This window comes from Cydia amplana, chromosome Z (genome assembly GCF_948474715.1).
Source record: "Cydia amplana chromosome Z, ilCydAmpl1.1, whole genome shotgun sequence".
In the NCBI taxonomy this organism is placed as follows: domain Eukaryota; kingdom Metazoa; phylum Arthropoda; class Insecta; order Lepidoptera; family Tortricidae; genus Cydia; species Cydia amplana.
In genome coordinates, this window is record NC_086096.1 from 29,927,447 (window position 1) to 29,947,939 (window position 20,493).

A 20,493-nucleotide genomic window follows, 5' to 3' on the forward strand; every position below is an offset into this window, starting at 1 on the left:
TGGTGACAGACGGACGGACGGACGGACGGACGGACGGACGGACGGACAGACAGACGGACGGACGGACGGACGGACGGACGGACAGCGGAGTCTTAGTAATAGGGTCCCGTTTTTACCCTTTGGGTACGGAACCCTAAAAAGAGATACAACATGACGACATAAGTAAATACATGAATAAGTGACAGTAAAATATATTTTATTATCATGTACCTTTACAACGCTGTCAGAATAACTTAGCTTGACTATGTACAAACTTTTACCTGTCTGGCCTGTTATAGTTTCCTTTGCCCAATACTTTTTTGTTTACTTTAAAGTGCACAACTCGTTTACCGCCGTAAAATGTACACTGTCAAAACTGGTTCTAGCAAGCCTAATCTACTTCTTAATTTGTAGTCAAAAACTAGCTCTGCTGGTGACTGACCGGTTGTGCTATGTACTGAATTTCTACCTAACCGAGCCCTGACCGTTTAACAGTCGTACCCAATGGGCATGTTGAAAGTATGTACCTAGGAAGGGAATGTCTTTTGAGGTTGTTGAGATTTGGATTTTCTATTCTCACTCTATATATTTAAATAAAAATCATAACTCTAAGTACACTTTTCATGCCAAATTGTTTGAATGTAATTCATAAGTTAGCATAACAATGCTGGGAAAATCCCACCAGTTGATATCGCCGAAGGCCTACCTGAGCCTGAGGAGGGGAGATATACATTGTATGTAATATTTGACGCCCATGTACTCACCTCACATAGTACAAATCATTTTTCTTGCCACTGAGCAACACTCTGTATATGGCATGGTCCTGCCAGTCCACCAAACACTTCATGATGAGCAGTAATGGCGTGTAATACATAGTTTTCTGGTAAGAGAACATAAGCTTGCAAGTTCCATTTTGAAGAAAGTGTAAGGTGTTGTTCTGAAACCAAAACATATTTTCTGTAAACCATCAATATGAACCAAACCTTATGACTACAAATGATTGTTTGTTGTTGAAGAAGGAGTTTCAAGGAATGTTATTCTAAAACAATTTATGCGCTTAGCCAACAGGAACCCACTATAACCATAACAAATTGACAGATAGAACAGTTAAAGATTATTTGTAACATTGTTTGACTAGTCATTTGACTAGTCAAAAAGTCTATTTTTAATTAACTCCGTCACACCCTGGGGTCTAAATTTGCCAGCCAAACAAACAATTTTAACATTTTAAATTTATAATATACACAATTCACTTACTGTAGCAGACTGGTCAGAAGTAACACACCGCACCAATATACCATAATCCGAGAAAAGGTTTCCTCTCGTCTTCCAGCCAGAACGCTTTATTGCGACGGGGAAGTTACGTCTCGTCACAAGGAGCATGCGAGCGAGCCGCTCGTGGCCCTGCATCATCAATAAAAGAATAAAACAAAATGTTCTAACACTACTTAAAACATTCTCCAGCTCTTAATGCTGCAATAATCTAGGTAACATTACGATACAAGTGTAAAAAATAGGAAATTCACACATGTATCGTACAACGTTTTACAATACATATGGCCCTTTAAATTTTCGACATAGTTACGTAATGTGCTAATTATCGCACTAGTGCGGTAAAGTAGCACCATTACGTACTGTAAACATATTTAGAATAGTTCATTATTTTATTTTATCATTATTTTTTGTACATTCCGCCGTTATTAAAACCAACCTAAAAATGTTGATATGCATATAATATGTCGTTACCTTAATTATAAAGTAGCCACCCCATTCATCTGCATGTTCATTATGTGCTACCAACTCTTCAGGCGACATGTCAGCCAGATGACACATTTTGGACTAAAACAATGAGACACAAATCACATATATTCCTATCATTTGTAATATTCTTTTGTTTTGTTTTTATCATAATAAGCCAACTATGCACAGCAGAAAACACTAGAAACAATCGCCAAAGCAAATATGGGGTTCATCAACATCCACTTATCATGATCAAATCAGATGAGGTCTTAAGTGCAGCTGTGATGTTTTTTTTAATAATCCTTTTGTTTCTCATGTAAGGCTCAATATTTGCAAATTATAAGTTCTTAACGCATTTACTGCCAGGAACAAACTTGGATGACGGTCGACGTACAGCAGTGAATATGTTAAGAGTAAAGAATAAGCAATACCTACTAAAGCTGGTCAAGCAAATCTTGTCAGTAAAAAAAGGCGCGAAATTCAAATTTTCTATGGGACGATATCCCTTAGCGCCTACATTTATCAAATTTGCTGCCTTAGTACACCAAACGAACACCAAAAACTGCCAATCGGGGGAAATAATACATGTGTAAGCACAATTTTAGCATGTGGTGTAGGTAATGGTGTATGAAATAAGATACTAAAAGTACCGGGGGGTGGGGGTGAAGCTAACGGGTAGGGGGGGTTTTAAGGTCCCTTAGTTTTTCGTAAATAACTCTTAAACGGTGGCCCGTAGCAAGAAATGTTCTACTACATAAGTAATGTACAAAATATTTTCTACAAAACGGATTCAGTACACTTTTTCGCTAGAATCAATATTTTAAAATATATTAAGGTGTGAGTGACATATAATTTGTTCTAAGGTCGTTTTTTTTTAGTTTTTCGTAAATAACTTTTAAACGGTAGCCCACAGTAATAAATTATCTTTTACGTAAATAATCTATTTGAGATTTCTTATAAAATAAATGTTACTTTTTTTCGCTAGGATCAATATGCAATGCAATATGTGCACCTACTTGGTGGCCTCTTTGGCATATTTTTATTTATGCCTATGTATATACTAGCAAAAACCCGCTTAGTGTTGACAAGCATCTAAGCAAAAGTTAAGAGCGCTCATGGCACTAGGCAAGTACCTGGGAGTGAATATGTTAAATACATTTTTTTATATGGTGCCAGTAGAAAGTGCAATGTCATACTATTTTTTTGCTATGTTCTTGAATGGTGTTTGCCTAACATTTCTTTAAATTGTCAAAAAAGTAGTTATGCATTGGCTTTGCTCATACATACTTGTCCCATGTGTCAGGAACAGCATTGTTCTGTGTATGATGTCACATAAAGTTAAGCCAAGCGAGTATACATATAATACACATATTTATACCGATTTTTACTATAAAATTATATGAAAAAAGCTGGATGAAGCCTAAGAGGGTTCTATGGTGTAATTTTCTTCAAAATTTAGGTTTAATCTTAGTTAAGTTACAAATACTTAATATTTTTGTTATGTAACCCAGAAATAAAAGGCTTTTTATTTATTTTTTATAACACATTTTTGTAAATGTTAATAAACAGTTTTGTAAAGGCCTGATGACTTACAGTAAAATAATCTTCTATTAATATCAGTTACCCAACGGATACAATATCCTACTAGGAAATATCTCCTCAGTTTACTTTGTAGTTTGTGTTTGATCTATTATAGAACTACTCTATATTAAACCTGATATTTTTTCTTAAAATGATAACAACACATAAAATTACTACAGCTCATCATCCTGATTACAATGTCAACAGGGCAACTCAGATCTTACAAAAATTTAACAGCCATGGGAGCATGCACTATAATTATTTAGTGATATATATAGATAAATTTTCGCCAAGCAGAAATAAAGAAACATCCTGATAATAAATTGTGATAAGCTCAACACGGTAAAACTGCCTACAAGCTGTTTTGTCGCTTCACTCTTGCATTTATACAAATACTCTGCTTACAGATGGTTGGTAGATCAAAAGGAGCAAGGCACTGCTTTTCTTTGTCTGAGTGACATACCTATACAAATATGAGATTTTGAAAGTCTGCCGGAACAACATTTTATATGGGCTACCAGACATTTACCTTAGTGAAAGATTTAGGATAACATACCTTAACCATAATCGGCAAATTTCCAAGTGATCTGTCTATTGTAGTCTCCACTCCATCAATGGTTATTGATATCCGCACCTTGAATTCACCCTTATAAGTAGCTGCTCTCTGCCTACATTCTGTTGGGTATACGCTTTGTGTCTTTATGCCGACCGCCTCCATCGGGACCGACGGCTTCGCGAACGTTCCGTCGATGATGTTTACTTTTACGCGCTGCCCTGTCGTCAACTCAAACTCGAGGGGTACAATATTTTCGATTGTAGCTTTTAGCCCGTCTGTTAGCATAAAATTGAACGAGTCTATATGTGGTGCTCCAAGACATTGCAAATACTGAAAATGATATCTTTACATTACAACATGTACACGAAGAAACGCAATGTTTATATAAAATGTTAACCTGTGAACAACCTACCGGATTAGCAATTTGCGGCGGTTTCCGATAATCAGGATGGCTTGTGTAGGCAAGGGAAGGATTTTTAGCAAATTTCTTTGCATTTAATTTCATTTTGTGTTTTTCTCCTTTTAACGAATCCATGTGAACGAGTTCCGTAAAAATGCAACATAAAATAACCACAAGCCACAGTCGGTCGCACGTGCGTGTAACTGTAATCTACACAGTAATGTCAAAATTGACAAGTAACGTAAATGACTTTGACGTTTAACTCGGTGCGGTCCGAAATGTCCGCATTAATGAAACAAAACAGGTTACCAATACATTGGCAGCTAAAAAAAATCATTAATTATACATAGTTTGTAAAAGGACTGTCTTATTTCAAACAAAGACAGAAAGAATCATACTATCTTTGTCTTACACTAGTACTAGCACCCAAAAGCTAAGGATGAGTATAGTTTTTTGTTCTTTACTGACAATTTGGTTTGACCAACTATATAGTTCGATTAAAGTGGTATCCAGACAAGACAATTTTTCGCCAATCTGATGAAATTCTCCGATCGAATGGCCGGCGTTGGCCCATCGTGTAGAGGAGCCATAACAAAACGCGTCTGTTACGATCAGCACAGATATGGCCGCTAGGTGGCGACAGCGCCACGCGGGGCTTATGGCTTTCCCCAAAATTGGGGCCGAACGGATGTACTTTTAGCTACCTGTAGCAAAGCGACGAAATCGCGGAGTGAGACACGCCTGGTTATAGAGAGAAATGCTAAAGTCTATTTTTTTATTCCGTAGACTGAAATGACATTTCATAGTATGAAATGACACATGATGTTCATACTATGAAATGTCATTTTAGTCTACGGAATAAAAAAATAGACTTTAGGAACACAATTTTTGACTCCGTAACTTTGTTTGGAGTAGTGGTCTTTGTTAGGAGGTGAATATATCAAAAGTCCCCGCCCTTAGCCCTGGTGCTTGTTTGAAGGTCCCATTTTTCGGTTTTTTACTTATATCTCGGAAAGTATGCGTCCTAGCGACATGATGTTTTCTACAAAATTAAAGCTTATTAAATATGCTACAAGTTTTACTCATCAAGTTTTTCGATATCTTGTATAGTTTTCGAGATATCCGCTCTTGAATGTTTATAATAGGCCGTAGCAGGATGAGGGACCATTTTGTGGCTTGATAGCTTTTCGGCCTGATTTTTTTTGTGATGATGTGTCACGTCATTAGTAAGGTCTATACTAAATTTCGCGCTTTACACCGTAGTGATTATATTCTCTTTGCTTTACACGTGTGGTACACTTAATTGAGACCCGCAATATGTCATTAAGTTAACACTTTAATACAAAAAAAGAAAAATACATATGTCAATATTTTTAAATATTTTTTTTATCTATCTAATAATAATCTAATACCTTTAAACGAGCAATTATTGTATCTATCTATCTAATCTATCTAATAATACCTTTAAACGAGCAATTCTTGTTTATTTATATATTTATTTATTTATATATATACATATACATATATATATTTCGGGGATCTCGGAAACGGCTCTAACGATTTCGATAAAATTTACTATATGGGGGTTTTCGGGGGCGAGAAATCGATCTAGCTAGGTCTTATCTCTGGGAAAACGCGCATTTTCGAGTTTTTATATGTTTTCCGAGCGAAGCTCGGTCACCCAGATATTAACTTATTAAATTGAGACACCTCCAATTTTTTTACGAATAATAGCCCTTTTAATGAACTATAACATATATTTAATTCAAGCTTTTAATAATAGTGCATCATGACGAAAATATTATTTAAAAACTTGGTGAGTCCCCTTGATGTAATTAAAATGTAATTATATAAATCCGTCATATTTATTGGGCCCCATACATTCCACGACTCTACTCTTTCCGCACAGACTCTAGTTTTCATTTAGTGACTTTCTTAAGCTCTATTTCTACGAGATTTTTCATATTTTTTGGACCCATGGTTCAAAAGTTAGAAGGGTGAGGGGGAGACACATTTTTTTTTTCGGAGCGATTTTTCTCGAAAATATTCATTTTATCAAAAAAAATTTTTGAAAACCCCTGCTATTCCTTTTGAAAGACCTATCCAACGATATCCCACACTGTGTAATAAGGTTGAAGCAAAAAAATTACACCCCCACTTTACATGTAGGGGAGTACCCTATTATGAAAAAACATTTTTTCTAGATTTTATTGTACGACTTTGTCAGATTTATTGATTTACATATCCATGCCAAATTGCAGCTTTCTAGCACTAACGATCACAGACTGACAGATATAGACAGACAGACGGACATGGAGAAACTATAAGGGTTCCTAGTGTTGACTACGGCACCTTAATAAAAAAATACGTTTTTACTTTCAAAGCAACAAGATTTAATTTATAAATTAAAATCGCCTTACCAACATGATATTAACATTTGATTATCAATATTATCATCCATCATGATCTATCAGGGGCTACATATCTCTTAGTAAATAAACTAAAATTAAAAGAAAAATGGTTTCCATTTCGCAACTTATACACTACCAACGCAACAAGTACATACATATATATATATATATAAGCAATAAATAACAAAGGCAGTCAATTTAAAACACAAATAAAATTGCCGTTTTTATTTTTCCATACGAATACTGGCTTCAATCAACAATCTTATAATAGTTATAATGCATTTCACTCCCCCCGTGACCTGGGAAAGGAGCCGAAACGAATGCTACGGCGTAGCGATGTACGAGCGTAGCGATCTACGAGCATACTCATACCTCGTAGAGGTACAAAGGCGAAGGCATTTACCTCCGCGGAATCATGTGATGACGTAAATGTCTTCATATCATATACAGGATGTTTCCTGTAACAGGAGCAATACAATGAACTGTAGGCTGTACTCCTCAAACTGACCAACATTTGTTCAGCAACTTTTAAAAATAACTTATGTTTTGATTTTTATTACACTAAGTTTATTCTAAGACACAATGTATTGCACATTTTGTTATGTTTAAAGCGTGACAAGCAACGTCAGCATTGATGTCAGCGTACATTGAAGGCAATATTTATTTTGTATGAGCCTCGGTAGAGAGTACCATTTTGTACCATTTGGAGTTGAAAGGTCCATGGGGTCCCAGCGCGCATAAGTTGTTCGCAGAAATCGCGAAGCGTCTGGTTGACGTAACTGGTGACCGAAGAGCTGGCGGCTACATCGCACAACGTATCAGCATTGCGATACAGCGAGGAAATGTCGCCAGCATCCTTGGTACAATGCCTCAAGGGCCTATTTTAGATTTAAGCTAGTTTTTATTTTTTTTAGTAATACACTGTATATATCTTGTTTGTAAATAAATGATTATGATTTTGTATGTAAAAGAGGAAGTCTAAAGGATTCATAATTTTTAAAAGTGTTTTAACTAAAGTTTTATAGTTTGAGGACTATAATATGTTTCAATTATTTGCTCGTGTTACAGGCAACAGCCTGTATATGTGATAAGATAACTAATCAATGATATTACTTGGCATACCTTAACGTGCAGTTGGTTCAGCCAGCAGAGTTTAAAATATCGTAGCGCTTTTTTAAATTATAAGATGCCTCACATTCTATAATTAAGTGGTCTATAAAGACCACTTTAAAAATATGAATAACTGCAAACCAGTAGGTGACTTTTTCCATTCCTATTTTTATTGTATTTACTTACTTAGTAAAAGCTACAATACGAGTTTTGACTGCGGAATAATATATGTATTGTATAATATATACGTATATTAGGTATTAGTCAGTTATGTATAAAAAGTAAGAATTCATACCTAGTAGTATAAAAATCGAAAAAGAGCAAGTCGGGCCAGGCTTAATGTAGGGTTCCGTAGTTGCCATACTGTCTGAATAGGCTAAATGGGCTATTAGTAAGTATCAAGCATAAGGGAGTACCTTCGCAGCGCTTATTTATTGTACCTACGTCTTTTTACTAAGAAGAGAAGACTTTTTGCAATAACTCAAAAAGGCCCAACCGATCATGTACGCTATAGTTTTCATTGAAAGTTTTTCTTTTACGATTTTTTTCATATTATTTTTTGTACCCATGATGATACAAAAGTTTTCGGCGCAATTATTTTCGTAAAATCAGAAAATGATTGTTGGAGAGCCTTATTCGTTTTAAAAGACCTATCCAAAGATACATCACACCATGCACCATTAGGTTAAAGCGAAAAAATTAAATAAAGTAATTTTGTATGGGATGTAAATATATGAAAAAAAGCGGCCAAGTGCGAGTCGGACTCGCCCATGAAGGGTTCCGTATTGAGGGGATTTATGACGTATTAAAAAAAACTACTTACTAGATCTCGTTCAAACCAATTTTCGGTGGAAGTTTTCATGGTAATGTACATCATATATTTTTTTAGTTTTATCATTCTCTTATTTTAGAAGTTACAGGGGGGGGGGGACACACATTTTACCACTTTGTTGGAAGTGTCTCTCGCGCAAACTATTCATTTTAGAAAAAAATGATATTAGAAACCTCAATATCATTTTTGAAGACCTATCCATAGATACCCCACACGTATGGGTTTGATGAAAAAAAAATTTTTGAGTTTCAGTTCACAGTATGGGGAACCCCCAAAATCTATTGTTTTTTTTCTATTTTAGTGTGAAAATCGTAATGCGGTTCACAGAATACATCTACTTACCAAGTTTCAATAGTATAGTTCTTATAGTTTCGGAAAAAAGTGGCTGTGACATACGGACGGACAGACAGACGGACAGACGGACGGACAGACAGACAGACATGACGAATCTATAAGGGTTCCGTTTTTTGCCATTTGGCTACGGAACCCTAAAAACATTGTTTTGTAGTTTTTATTTTACCGTTCTATCGCTATGCATAATTTTATGTATCCATGCTAAATTTCATCTTTCTAGTACTGATCACGGAGCCAAGCCGCGGAAGGACAGACAGAAGGACATGGCGAAACGAAACTATAAGGGTTCCTAGTTGACTACGGAACCTTAAAAAGCAATGCATTCGAAAATAATTAAATTTACCAACATTGAACTACCTATGCAGCTGTTGGTTTCCGATCGCTGCTCGTTTCTTGGTACCGGGTGAGGGTATAAATCGTCTTGCAAGAAATAGAACTTTCATCATTTCGTAAAGTTAGGTGCAGTGTTCAGTTCTAGAGTCTGTGCGGAAAGAGAAGAGTCGTGGATTGTATTAGGCCCCATACATTCCACGACTCTTCTCTTTCCGCACAGACTCTAGACGTCACCGGTTGCGGGGCCACGTCTTAAGACTTTGCATTTAGTACTTACCTTTAGTGTAGCCAAATTATTAATGTAGGTATATAAATTCATGTTTTTCTTGCACTCAACTCTTAGATAGGTATGTTAATTGTATATAAGCTTGTGTACATATTGCAAGAGATTTTATAGATATACTTATAAGGTGCATATTTTTGCATGCTGCAATTCAGCTAAATGTGTGGTACTTTTCAATTTATAATAGGGTAATTGTGTCAGATACCGTCCAATTATAGGAGATGTCTACTTTGAAATGCTAAAAAAAAATATTTAAGTAGTCTTACTTAAATGTGCTATATTTGTTTGTATTGCTCATATTGTCTATTTTAGGTTAATATTACGTGACCTTAAATAATATTTACGGTTTATTTTATAAAAAATATATTTTGAAAAAGTAGGGTTATTTCAGTTTCCGTCCGCCTGTGAGCTACTTTTCGTCCACGTATGAGTCAGTTTTCGTCCACTGTATGAAAAAGTACTGTAGGGTGCATTATTGCATTGAAAATCAATTATACCTATCTTTATTTTTTGTTTTTATGTTATATAGATAATTCTTAGTTAGTTACTAGCTTCTGCCCGTGACTTCGACCGCGTAGAATGGTTATTTTCGTGATAAATATTTATATATATTTCCTTCCTCAGGACTCAGACCGACAAACAGTGTTACATTCGCATTTATAATACTAATACTTACAACAACAAGTTATTTGTCTATCCACAATTCCACACATGAGGCCACAGACTGGACGCACGCCACCGGTGTTTCGGCATGCGAGCGGTGGTTCGCGCGGCACCAACAAAATGTATAGATTTTAATGAATCTGTACCCGTACCACGAGTTGTTTCGTTAGCATCTGCGTGAACTCAATCGCATTCCCTCTCTATAGCCATTGATTGAGTAAGATGTGTAAAATCAAACGAAGGGGTACGTTTTTTCATATACATTACCTCTCTATTACAATCAATTCTTTTTGCTATAGTAACAATACATCAGTGCGAGCGAGATGGACTGCGATCGAGTTTACGTAGTCACTAACGTAAACGTCAAGTTGGCGTTAACTCATGGTGCGGCTACTGTTTTGGACGACAGCGGCGACGGCGGTCGTCGCCCGCCGCCCTGCTTGCCGCGCCGCCGCCGGTCGCGTGCGTGCAGTACCCGGCCTAGGTGAAGGTGCAGCTGACTGTTGCGGCGTCATTATTTCCGCCGCTGTATCTGATGACAATTTCCTTGATAAAATTAATGACGGAATGAACGTAATAATCGCGGCAGTAGTACGGCGGTGAACGTCATTTATTTTATTACGGAAATTGACAGATACAGCAACAGTAATGCAGCTGCAATTATCAGTCGGACGCCTTCCTTAACCCTGGCCACAGACAATCGGAATTTTCATTCGATTTCCGTATGGAATGACATGTGGGAACGGGACGTCGCTCTACAAATGCATAGCGCTGTCTCGCTTACACATGTCATTCCTTACGGAAAATTCCGAACGTCTGCGGCCAGGCTTTTAAAAATACAGTTCGGATTCAGGGCTTCAACCGCGAAAATCGAAGTTCGCAAATTGCGGGCATTTTTCTCTGTCACTCTAATTACGCCGTCATTGGAGTAAAAGAGAAACTGCCCCGCAATTTTGCGAATTTCGATTTTGGCGGTAGCCCCTCTGACTACACCAGCATTATTGCAGCGTGACAATACTGCCGACTGCATTATTGCTGCAAATGTCAAAAATCCATGCAGCAACATGGGTTTTGACAAATGCGACAGTAAGGCCAAGCGCGCACCACGACTTTTTGTCGCACGATAATTTAGTCGCAGAAATGTAACGTATGTGTTTATATGTCAGTGCGCGCATATGCGACAAAAAAATCGCAGCGATTTTAAAATTGTGATTTGTCACATTTTTCCGCGACTGCTCGCGACGCCATTGTCACAAAGTGAATTGCAGCATACGGAGTTGTATGGCCCCGCGCGCACTGCGATAATAAAATCGCACCCCGGACCTCAGTCGGCATTTCGCTCTCCAAGAGTCAACATATCGGAACCTGCTTCTCCAATGGAGTCACAAGATGAGACGCTAGATGTTGACCGTTTAATTATAGAAATAGAAAGAGATCACCTTTGTGGTATAAATACTCAGTCATACAGCGATTGCATATTGTTTCACGCCTGGCGACTGGTACGAAATCCATGTCGAGAATGAACAAATCGTCGACTTTTCATCGCAGTGCGCGCAGTGAATTTTCTGCGATAAATTACAGCGCGATTCTAAAATCGTCTCGCAAAAATTAAAATCGTGGTGCGCGCTTGGCCTTACAGACGCCCGGACCGTGACTTTGCGGTCCGGCGCACGTTCGATCGTGTGTAAGGTGATCCGCCGTATGTACGTCCATTAAAGCCGTGTAACAGACAACCGCACCCATGAGTGAGAGCGAGAAAGAGATGGCTTTTAAGGACGCAGTTTTATAAAGCCCCACATTCACACTCCTACCGTGTAGGCCGCCTCGTAGTCCGCCTCGTTGGGTAGGATTGTGTATGGGGGTTGTGGACTACGAGCCGTCCTACAAACGGCTAAACGGTAGGACGGCTCGTAGTCTACAACCCCCATACACAATCCTACCCAACGAGGCGGCCTACAAGGTAGGAGTGTGAATGCGGGGCTTAAGTGAGAGCGAAAAACAGATACTTATTAAACCAGCATCCACACGGCCTGGTACAGCTATCAGTTCATGCTGTAGGATATAGAGCGAGATAGGGAGACAATTATATGTCTCATTCTTGCAGGACTATTTTGTAACATCGTGTAAATACTGCTTAATAATCATAGACATTTCAATTATTTTTCACCTCAGCAGCTCGAACAAGGGTACTTTGCTACTTAAAAACAGTGAGCAAAATCGCATTTTGCTCACTGAGTGAGACAAAATGAGCAAAATGCGATTTTGCTCACTCAGTGAGCAAAATGCGATTTTGCTCACTGTTTTTAAGTAGCAAAGTACCCTTGTTCTAGCTTTTGAGGTGAAAATGTAATTGTTGGTATATCTTAAGAAAACATGAGTGAATAGAGGTAAGTGATGAAGAAGGAATACATTTTTCGGGTTCTCTAATATGTTCTCACTGCTGAGGTGAAAAGTTTTGTGAACTACACGAGATCAAAGTTATTTACATCTCGTGAGCTTTTTGAGTCCCTTACTACGCTCAAGATTCTAAATTAGATTCACTCGCTACGCTCGTGAATCTAGTATAGAATCTTTCGCTTGCACGGGACTCAAAATAAGCACTCGAAGAAATATCAAACTTTGATCTCTTGTTGTACAAATAACTATTAAAGCCCGCTCCACACTCGTGCGCGAGATATTAAGGAGGGAAAATCGTAAGATTTGACATTTTTTATATTAAGATTCGAGTAATGCTTGATGCTTAAATAATTAATTGCCTATTTTAACTTATTTCCTCGCATATTTGGGGCAAACCACTATGCTCCGGTGGGAATAGCAATTCGTGGAATCGTCTCATTGTCGGACTCAGTTCAATTCTTTCATTTCGTCGAACAAAATCGAAACTCATCCACGAATTGCTATTTTCGCCCTCAGTAATCATGTAATAATAAATCTCGTCTACACCACTCATAGTACATGGACGGAAACTGAAACAATATTTAAAGCTATTTTTAGTTTTCGACCACGTATTTTAAACATGATTTTAATCAAGCAACACTGACAAAATCGTGGACGAAAACTAAAATGTATAATCTTATAAGCAAGAAACATCATTTTAAGAGAAAATATATAGTAGTTATAAGTCTTTTGAAGTAAAACGATCATAACAAATACTAACCTAGCTGTTCCAGTTACCGTCCGTGTGGTCGGAAACTAAATATTTTTCAAAATTAGTATGTCAGTACTCGTCCACTAAATTTATCAAAGATTATTATGAAAAAACTATAAAAAACACTTAAAATTGCGTTTACTATACTTTTAAGTTGCAGTATGTGCCAATAACGTAACTTAAACTAGTTAAATTAATTAATAAACTTACCGTGAACATTTGCCGCCAACACTTTTTTTTTCTTGCAAAATGACGTTTTCAAGCTCTGGATGCAATGCCGCCACTTACATAATTTTTTTTAAAGCCGCTATTTGTCAAATAACACTTTTATTTTGGTAAAAATATTGCTTAGACATTATGGATTGCAACAAATCCAAACATGTGTGAGAAGGCTTGTTTATATTCAAATTTTCCGCAATTCTTTGTAGCAACTCCGCCAAGTGGACGGAAACAGGCACTGGACGGCAAACAGACACAATTACCCTATTTAAGACCTTTTGTTAACCACATTTAACGCAAATAAAGCTTTACTTACTTAAGTACTTACTTAGGTGCCTAGTCTCTACTAAATTAAACTAAGATGTAAGTAATAACAATTTTATTAATGACGTAATACATTATTTATATTGATTTATTTCTTACATATTTTCCCCAACATTTACCTACATCCAAAATATGATTTTTTTTATTATTAAACAATTTATTACAAACATTAAAACATAAAAACAGAAATAATACCTATACTTGGTCAACCAGATCTTGACAGTAGAAAAAGGCGGCAAATTTGAAAAATGTAGGCGCGAAGGGATATCTTCCCATAGAACATTTGAATTTCGCGCCTTTTTTTACTGACAACAGTTAGTTGACCAGCTATATATTATATATTTTTTTCTATTAAAAAAAACTCCATAGTAAAAATCGTTATAAAAGTTGCTGAATGACTTGCTAGTAAGTAGGTAGTAGGGCATTAGTAGTTGTCAAAGGACTGTCTCAGTTCAAACCACCGGCGCGCTCATTCTTTCTTCCGTGGTTCAAACATAGACACAGAGAGAATATAACTACTACTACTAGCACCCAGAAGAAAAGGATGAGGATAATTTTAAAGTACCTACCTCAAGGTTTGTCATTAGTGTTACTTTTCCTTTGACTTCCTATTGACGGCCACGGAACGGAAGGAACCATGAAGGAACGAATAATGTTTAGAAATATTTCATCACTACATATGTAGTATAAAACAAAGTCGCTTCCCGCTGTCTCTCTGTCTGAGTGTATGCTTAGATCTTTAAAAATACGCAACGAATTTTGATGCGGTTTTTTTAAATAAAAGGTACGTAATATTCCAAATTAAAAAATGGTACAATGTAACCTATACTAATTTACCCAGTAACTTTTTCTGTTGTTCCTATGTTACAAGTCCGGCGAATTGAGCGAAGTCACTGGCAGAATTTAAGAATATCCGACGGCCGAATATGAAGATTTTAAAGCTCCTACGGCCAATCTTTACAAAAATTATGAATATTATGATGCAATTTAATGATCCTGGGGACCGTTCGATGAGAACTTAGGTAGTGGCGAAGCCATGTCCAGCATTTGACGTTATGCGGCCGAAAAAAGGCGATAAGAAATAATGGCTCAAGAATGGTTTCTAATTGTAACAAATAATGTTCATCACGGTAGATATGTTAAGTGTAGATATAACTATTGATATATTTATTATCTATTGGCGCCCCCGGAGAGACGTGGTTATTAAGTGTTCTAATTTTCTATAACAAGCCAGCCGGCCGACACGACATCGGCTTCTCACACACAAAGCCATTAATATATTTATCTATGTATCAGTGCAGGCTTTTCGCGCTAGTACCAGTAAGTACTCAAGGCGGTCGCATGACTTTGAAACCGAAGGTGTTGAGTTCGAACACTACTACTCGCGCTACGGTTTAGCTTTTCAGTCAAGGATAACACACTCGTAAAGAAGAAACCGGACAAATCACAAATAAGGGAAAAAAGTAAAACCGACTTCAAAAAGGATAAAATAAAATATTACCCCATTTATATGCGCTAGCAACTGAAACGTTTGAAGTCGGTGCCAAGCCAAATTTAAAAACGCCCGTTCAAATGGACTGCCAACCCTAATATGTAGTGTAGTTTGTAACTACATATATGCTTTTTGAAGTCTGTTTTTCTTTTTTTGTTGCGAAACCTGAAAAACGGCTTTTTAAGCTTTACTTTCACGATTTTTGTCATATTTTCAGACCCATGGTTCAAAAGTTATAGGGACCCCTCCCTATAACTTTTGGGGCACATATTTTTACCTTTCTGAGCGATTATTTCTCAGACTTTCTATGAAAAGTGTTGAGCCGTTTTTGGTTTACGTACAGAAGAAATCTCTTTTTAGTACCTGCAAGAACTTAAGTTCCGCGAAAATACTAGTGCCTCTATATCGAGTAGAAAATCTCACTTCCCGGCCAAGGCAAGACGTAAAACTTTAGACAAACCACGGGCGGTAATTCGTAAAGCCCCAGATCGCATATTTATGGCCCTCACCTTCGGTTCGGGCCACAAACACCTGCGATCTGGAGCATTTACGAATTCACCTCCCTAGGTATGTAATGTAGGTACTATTGCTTAATAAGTAATAACATGCTTGTCAATATACCTAATAAATATCCGTCATGTGTATTTTTAGCAACTCAAGCACTCAACACATCAAACTAGGTAGAGCTAAGCAATAGCACGTAAATTTTATAATATTTTAGGTAACATTGTTACATCTTATTATTATTATTGACGACTTTAATCTAAATAGACGCTTCATCTTCGTACCGTCGACTACGGAACTCCATATCGTGGGTCGATACGCACTTGACCGGTTTTTTGTAATTAGGTTACTGCCGAGACGAGAGCAATATAGGGCACCACGCTCTCTTATCTTTTTATTAAGAACTAGCTGAAACTGCACTTACTAGATATGTACATACCCATGTATGCTTTCTCGTGTAACTCTAGGGTGTATCAATACCTATTACCTACCTAAGATAAAACTTAGATAAGTCTTCCAAATGACTCAGGTCACTTCCGATGACCTACTTAAACCTTGACGTTTCTCTCCAGATTTTAATCAATTTAAATCTTATCTTATACCTTTAAATGAGCAATGCTTGTATATATATTTATTTATACATATATTATTTCGAGGATCTCGGAAACGGCTCTAACGATTATTATTATTATTATTATTCACTTTATTTATTTCTGATCTTAGGTTAGGTTATTTTATAATATGGATATAAAAATAAAATACAAAAACACTTACAAAAACAATACAAAATACATATAAACACATTATAAAAAACCTAACCTTATTATTATTATTATTATTTGTCTTGTTTTCAAAAATCGTCGGCGGCCATTTAAATAGTTATTTGTACAACAAGAGATCAAAGTTTGATATTTCTTCGAGTGCTTATTTTGAGTCCCGTGCAAGCGAAAGATTCTATAATAGATTCACGAGCGTAGCGAGTGAATCTAATTTAGAATCTTGAGCGTAGTAAGGGACTCAAAAGCGCACGAGATGTAAATAACTTTGATCTCGTGCAGTTCACAAAACTTTTCACCTCAGCAGTGAGAACATATTAGAGAACCCGAAAAATGTATTCCTTCTTCATCACTTACCTCTATTCACTCATGTTTTCTTAAGATATGCCAACAATTAAATTTTCACCTCAGCATCTCGAACAAGGGTACTTTGCTACTTAAAAACAGTGAGCAAAATCGAATTTTGCTCACTGAGTGAGCAAAATCTCATTTTGCTCATTTTGTCTCACTCAGTGAGCAAAATGCGATTTTGCTCACTGTTTTTAAGTAGCAAAGTACCCTTGTTCGAGCTGCTGAGGTGAAAAATATGTTTGTGGTCTGTCTACTTAATTGCCGTCTCTATATAAAAGGTTTGTAAAATGGTGGTAATTAGTCGTCACAACCGTAAATAACATTTGAGAGATTGGCCGTATTGGCGTTTTATTTGATTGTTAACTTGTTTCAATGTGTATACTTTTTATAATATTTTTATTTGGTGATTATAGTTTGTTAAAGGGCTGTCTCATTTCAATCATAGAGAGAATCATACTATCTTTGTCTTACACTAGTACTAGTACCCAAAAGCAAAGGATGAGTATAGTTTTTTTTGTTCTTATTTACTGACAAGTTGGTTTGACCAACTATAGTGCCATAAAAAAATAACCAACCTTCTTTGTTTGTCCTGTCTGTACCTACTGGTTGTTTATATTCTGCAAAAAACCTTTGGAACAAATAAATGATCCAGTATGTCATAAAAGTATGACAGCTTTTGGCACGATTTTTTGATTAGTGAAAATAATAAAATTTGCAATGAACCTAACTCAACATGTAATAAGACGGGTGCAAAGTGCGAGCACCTACCGGGCCTATAGCCTGAGTTGTCCGCCGCGCACGCCGCCCGGCAAGTGCGGCTGCGGCACCGGCGGCGGCCGCCAGCCCGCGCCACCGATGGACTGCCGCCCCTCCAAGATCCCGCCCAACCCCTGCTGCCCACAATTCCACCATGGCCATGATACCTGGAAAAAATACAAGTACCTATTCCTTCTCCTTCTTCCTGCAATAATTGCCCATACGTTTAATTGCTTAGGGCACTGTCCCCATCCTAAAGGAGAGTGCCGTGAATACGAGTATATGCGTAGACGCACTAAAAGGTACCCATGGGGCGACGGTATTAAGACTTTTTTCCATAACGATGAAGTTAACCACCTGCCGTCAGAATGCACGCCCGCGCCGCTGGACTGCGATTGAAATGTGCCGTCGTCGGCTGGTAGATGAAAGAAACCTGCGCCGCCATTTCTTAATAATTGCCATGCAGCAGCGCCAGCCCTCTAAACCCATCTCAATCTTCGAAGCTAACAAAGTACCTTACGCTATCTAATACTCAATAGGTAACTTCTTGGAAACTAAATTTGAAAACTGACTCTCATCTTGGCATAAACATAAATTATCTTACAATAAATTAGTACCTTGTTTGAGTACCTAACAACATAATACAAATTTTGTAGCCAGTCCGGGTAGTAATTCATTAAAAGAATTTAAAAAACAAACTCCATGCAAGAATTAATTATTTCATAGTTTGCAAAGTTCGTTTTGTATGTTTTTATGTCTACTAAACCATCTAAATAAAGCAAGATATCAAACAGAAATTTGTTTTTTATTGTAATAGTTGTGGTAACGAGTAAAAATGGTAAATATTACTTGTTTTGACATGGCAACATCCAGATCCAGAGCGGGGTGCGCGCGCACTTAAAGCTGTCGGAGAGAGGTACCACGGCCGCAACGTGCTGAGGCGCTAGCGAGGGGAGCGAGGGCGCGGGCAGGGCGGCCGGCGGAGCGCCGCGATCAATAAGTGCGCTGACGTCAGTCGGCGGGCGCGCGCCATTGGCCCGTCCGGCATTATTAAATAAACCTCCGAACGGAGTGGCGCTCGAACGTCGCGCCGCGGGCACAGCACCGCATCGCGGCGGGCCCGCGCACCCGCGCAGCGCTCGCGGCCTGCCGCCGCCTGCACGCCATGGCCGACATGCCGGACCTGTCGCACCTCACGCCCGAGGAGCGCGCCATCATCGAGGGCGTCATGCTGCGCCAGCGGCAGGAGGAACAACGGGAGCACGAGATCATGAGGTGCGCCGCCGCGTCCCGACCCCACCACCTTCCTACCTCCGCCCTCTTTTCATTTTCTTCTACCCACCTAAATTATTTGTGACCAATTTTGGTTTTTAGTTCTAAACTTGTGCTTTGAAATAATTTATTATGATACAATAATCGATTACGGTTGCGCGTAGACGCGTATGTGGTTTGGACAGCTGCATTAAATAGTGGTATGTTGTACAATAATTGTCTACCTACTCGTATAAAATGGGTACCTACCTTACCTATTATATAGGTGTACAGATTTAAGATGAGTCTCAAAAAGAAAGTCAACTAAGTAGAAGTTCTGTAAGGCATCTTTATGCAATACATATTGCTGACGTACTTACCTGCAACACGTTAAGAAAATAATAAGATAATTGAATTAAGGAACCCTTCTACTCAATTCGTTCTGGCTGGGCGAGTTAAAATTCCTCCTAGTATTTTGACACGGTGTTTCCAGTATATCTAGAGTCGTATTATGGGTACGATTTTGTTCATATTGAAGAACGTATAGAACCTTATAGAATTATTTGTTAACCCGTGGAGGCCGTGGAGCGCCCCAGAATTACCGTAGTATGGAACTCCTATACTAGTTACTAGCACACGTGTCTTGGTAGGGCGCTCCACGGGTTAATTATACCGTAGAAGTACCATCTGAAGTTTAACCTGCTAAGGTAATGTTGAAAGAAATCGCATCAAAAGGGCCACTTTACATATTCATACCGTGCTATTGTATTGTTAGATTAACTTTAGAGTAGTATTAACAGAATGTATTTACGGAGTGAATTTGCATAGACAAAGATTTGATAGCAAAGAACAAAACATTATTATACCTACCTATTTTACCAGATTAGCTCGTAATGGCCGTTTATTCTTCGAAACAAGGTAGCAAAGATGGATTTTATCCTCGAGAGTGGCAAAGTAATTGATTGCAACTTTTGAGTTTTTCTTCACGTTGACTGGTAGTCTGGTACAGTCGCTATCAGATATATAAGTGTATAGGAGCGGCCAAGGTGTTCACAAATATCTGAACAAGGCTCGCCCGTTCAACAATACAACAACAAAAATAAAATAAAAATTCTGTTTATAGGTGAATATAATCATTTTTAGACAGGGTGGCCAGTTATTGGCCGGTGGCCAGTTACTGGCGAATTACCCTATATAATATTTTAGCAAATGTAAATATTTCTAGCACTGACAGTCACGTTACTTTACACTTTGCAGTCACGGAACGGAATATAATGGTTTCGGAATAGTTTCTAAAGACGCATCCAGAAGTAATAGCACAAGTAATAGTAATTATTAACACAATCTAACACCTCTGGAGTTGTAGGCGTCCATAGGTTACGGTGACTCTGACTACTTACCATCAGGCGGGCCGTATGCTTATTTCCCGA

The 20,493-nt window shown here is 37.8% G+C and overlaps 3 protein-coding genes across 7 annotated transcripts in view; 2 read left to right on the forward strand and 1 right to left on the reverse strand.

The window, feature by feature from the left end:
* The window catches only part of LOC134661491 (DNA-directed RNA polymerase I subunit RPA2), a 29,812-nt gene extending 25,367 nt beyond the window's left edge, over nucleotides 1-4,445 (reverse strand). Inside the window, exons 1-5 of the mRNA XM_063517599.1 lie at nucleotides 4,269-4,445; nucleotides 3,857-4,186; nucleotides 1,726-1,818; nucleotides 1,237-1,383; nucleotides 744-916 (exon numbers count right to left, since the gene is read on the reverse strand). Of these exons, the coding sequence (XP_063373669.1) occupies nucleotides 744-916; nucleotides 1,237-1,383; nucleotides 1,726-1,818; nucleotides 3,857-4,186; nucleotides 4,269-4,391 (866 nt within the window). The 5' untranslated portion in view covers nucleotides 4,392-4,445. The remainder of the gene's footprint in view (nucleotides 1-743; nucleotides 917-1,236; nucleotides 1,384-1,725; nucleotides 1,819-3,856; nucleotides 4,187-4,268) is intronic.
* Nucleotides 4,446-17,699: 13,254 nt separating this feature from the next.
* On the forward strand, nucleotides 17,700-18,273 carry LOC134661404 (cytochrome c oxidase subunit 6A1, mitochondrial-like). The gene has a single exon (XM_063517471.1). The coding sequence runs from the start codon at nucleotides 17,774-17,776 to the stop codon at nucleotides 18,209-18,211; it is 438 nt and encodes a 145-aa protein (XP_063373541.1). The 5' UTR covers nucleotides 17,700-17,773; the 3' UTR covers nucleotides 18,212-18,273.
* Nucleotides 18,274-18,761: 488 nt separating this feature from the next.
* LOC134661872 (regulating synaptic membrane exocytosis protein 2) overlaps nucleotides 18,762-20,493 on the forward strand; it is a 37,635-nt gene continuing 35,903 nt past the window's right edge. For 2 of the 5 annotated variants that reach the window (XM_063518090.1, XM_063518093.1), the window contains exon 1: nucleotides 18,791-19,087. In XM_063518090.1, coding sequence (XP_063374160.1) covers nucleotides 18,978-19,087 — 110 coding nt within the window. In that variant the 5' untranslated portion in view covers nucleotides 18,791-18,977. Of the gene's footprint in view, nucleotides 19,088-20,493 lie in introns of all 5 variants that reach the window. The other 3 variants (XM_063518096.1, XM_063518092.1, XM_063518091.1) reach the window with 3 other exon arrangements.

What these genes read in the sequence shown, in the direction of transcription:
- LOC134661404 (XM_063517471.1), top strand. Translation starts at nt 17,774, where the DNA reads ATGAACCTAACTCAACATGTAATAAGACGGGTGCAAAGTGCGAGCACC.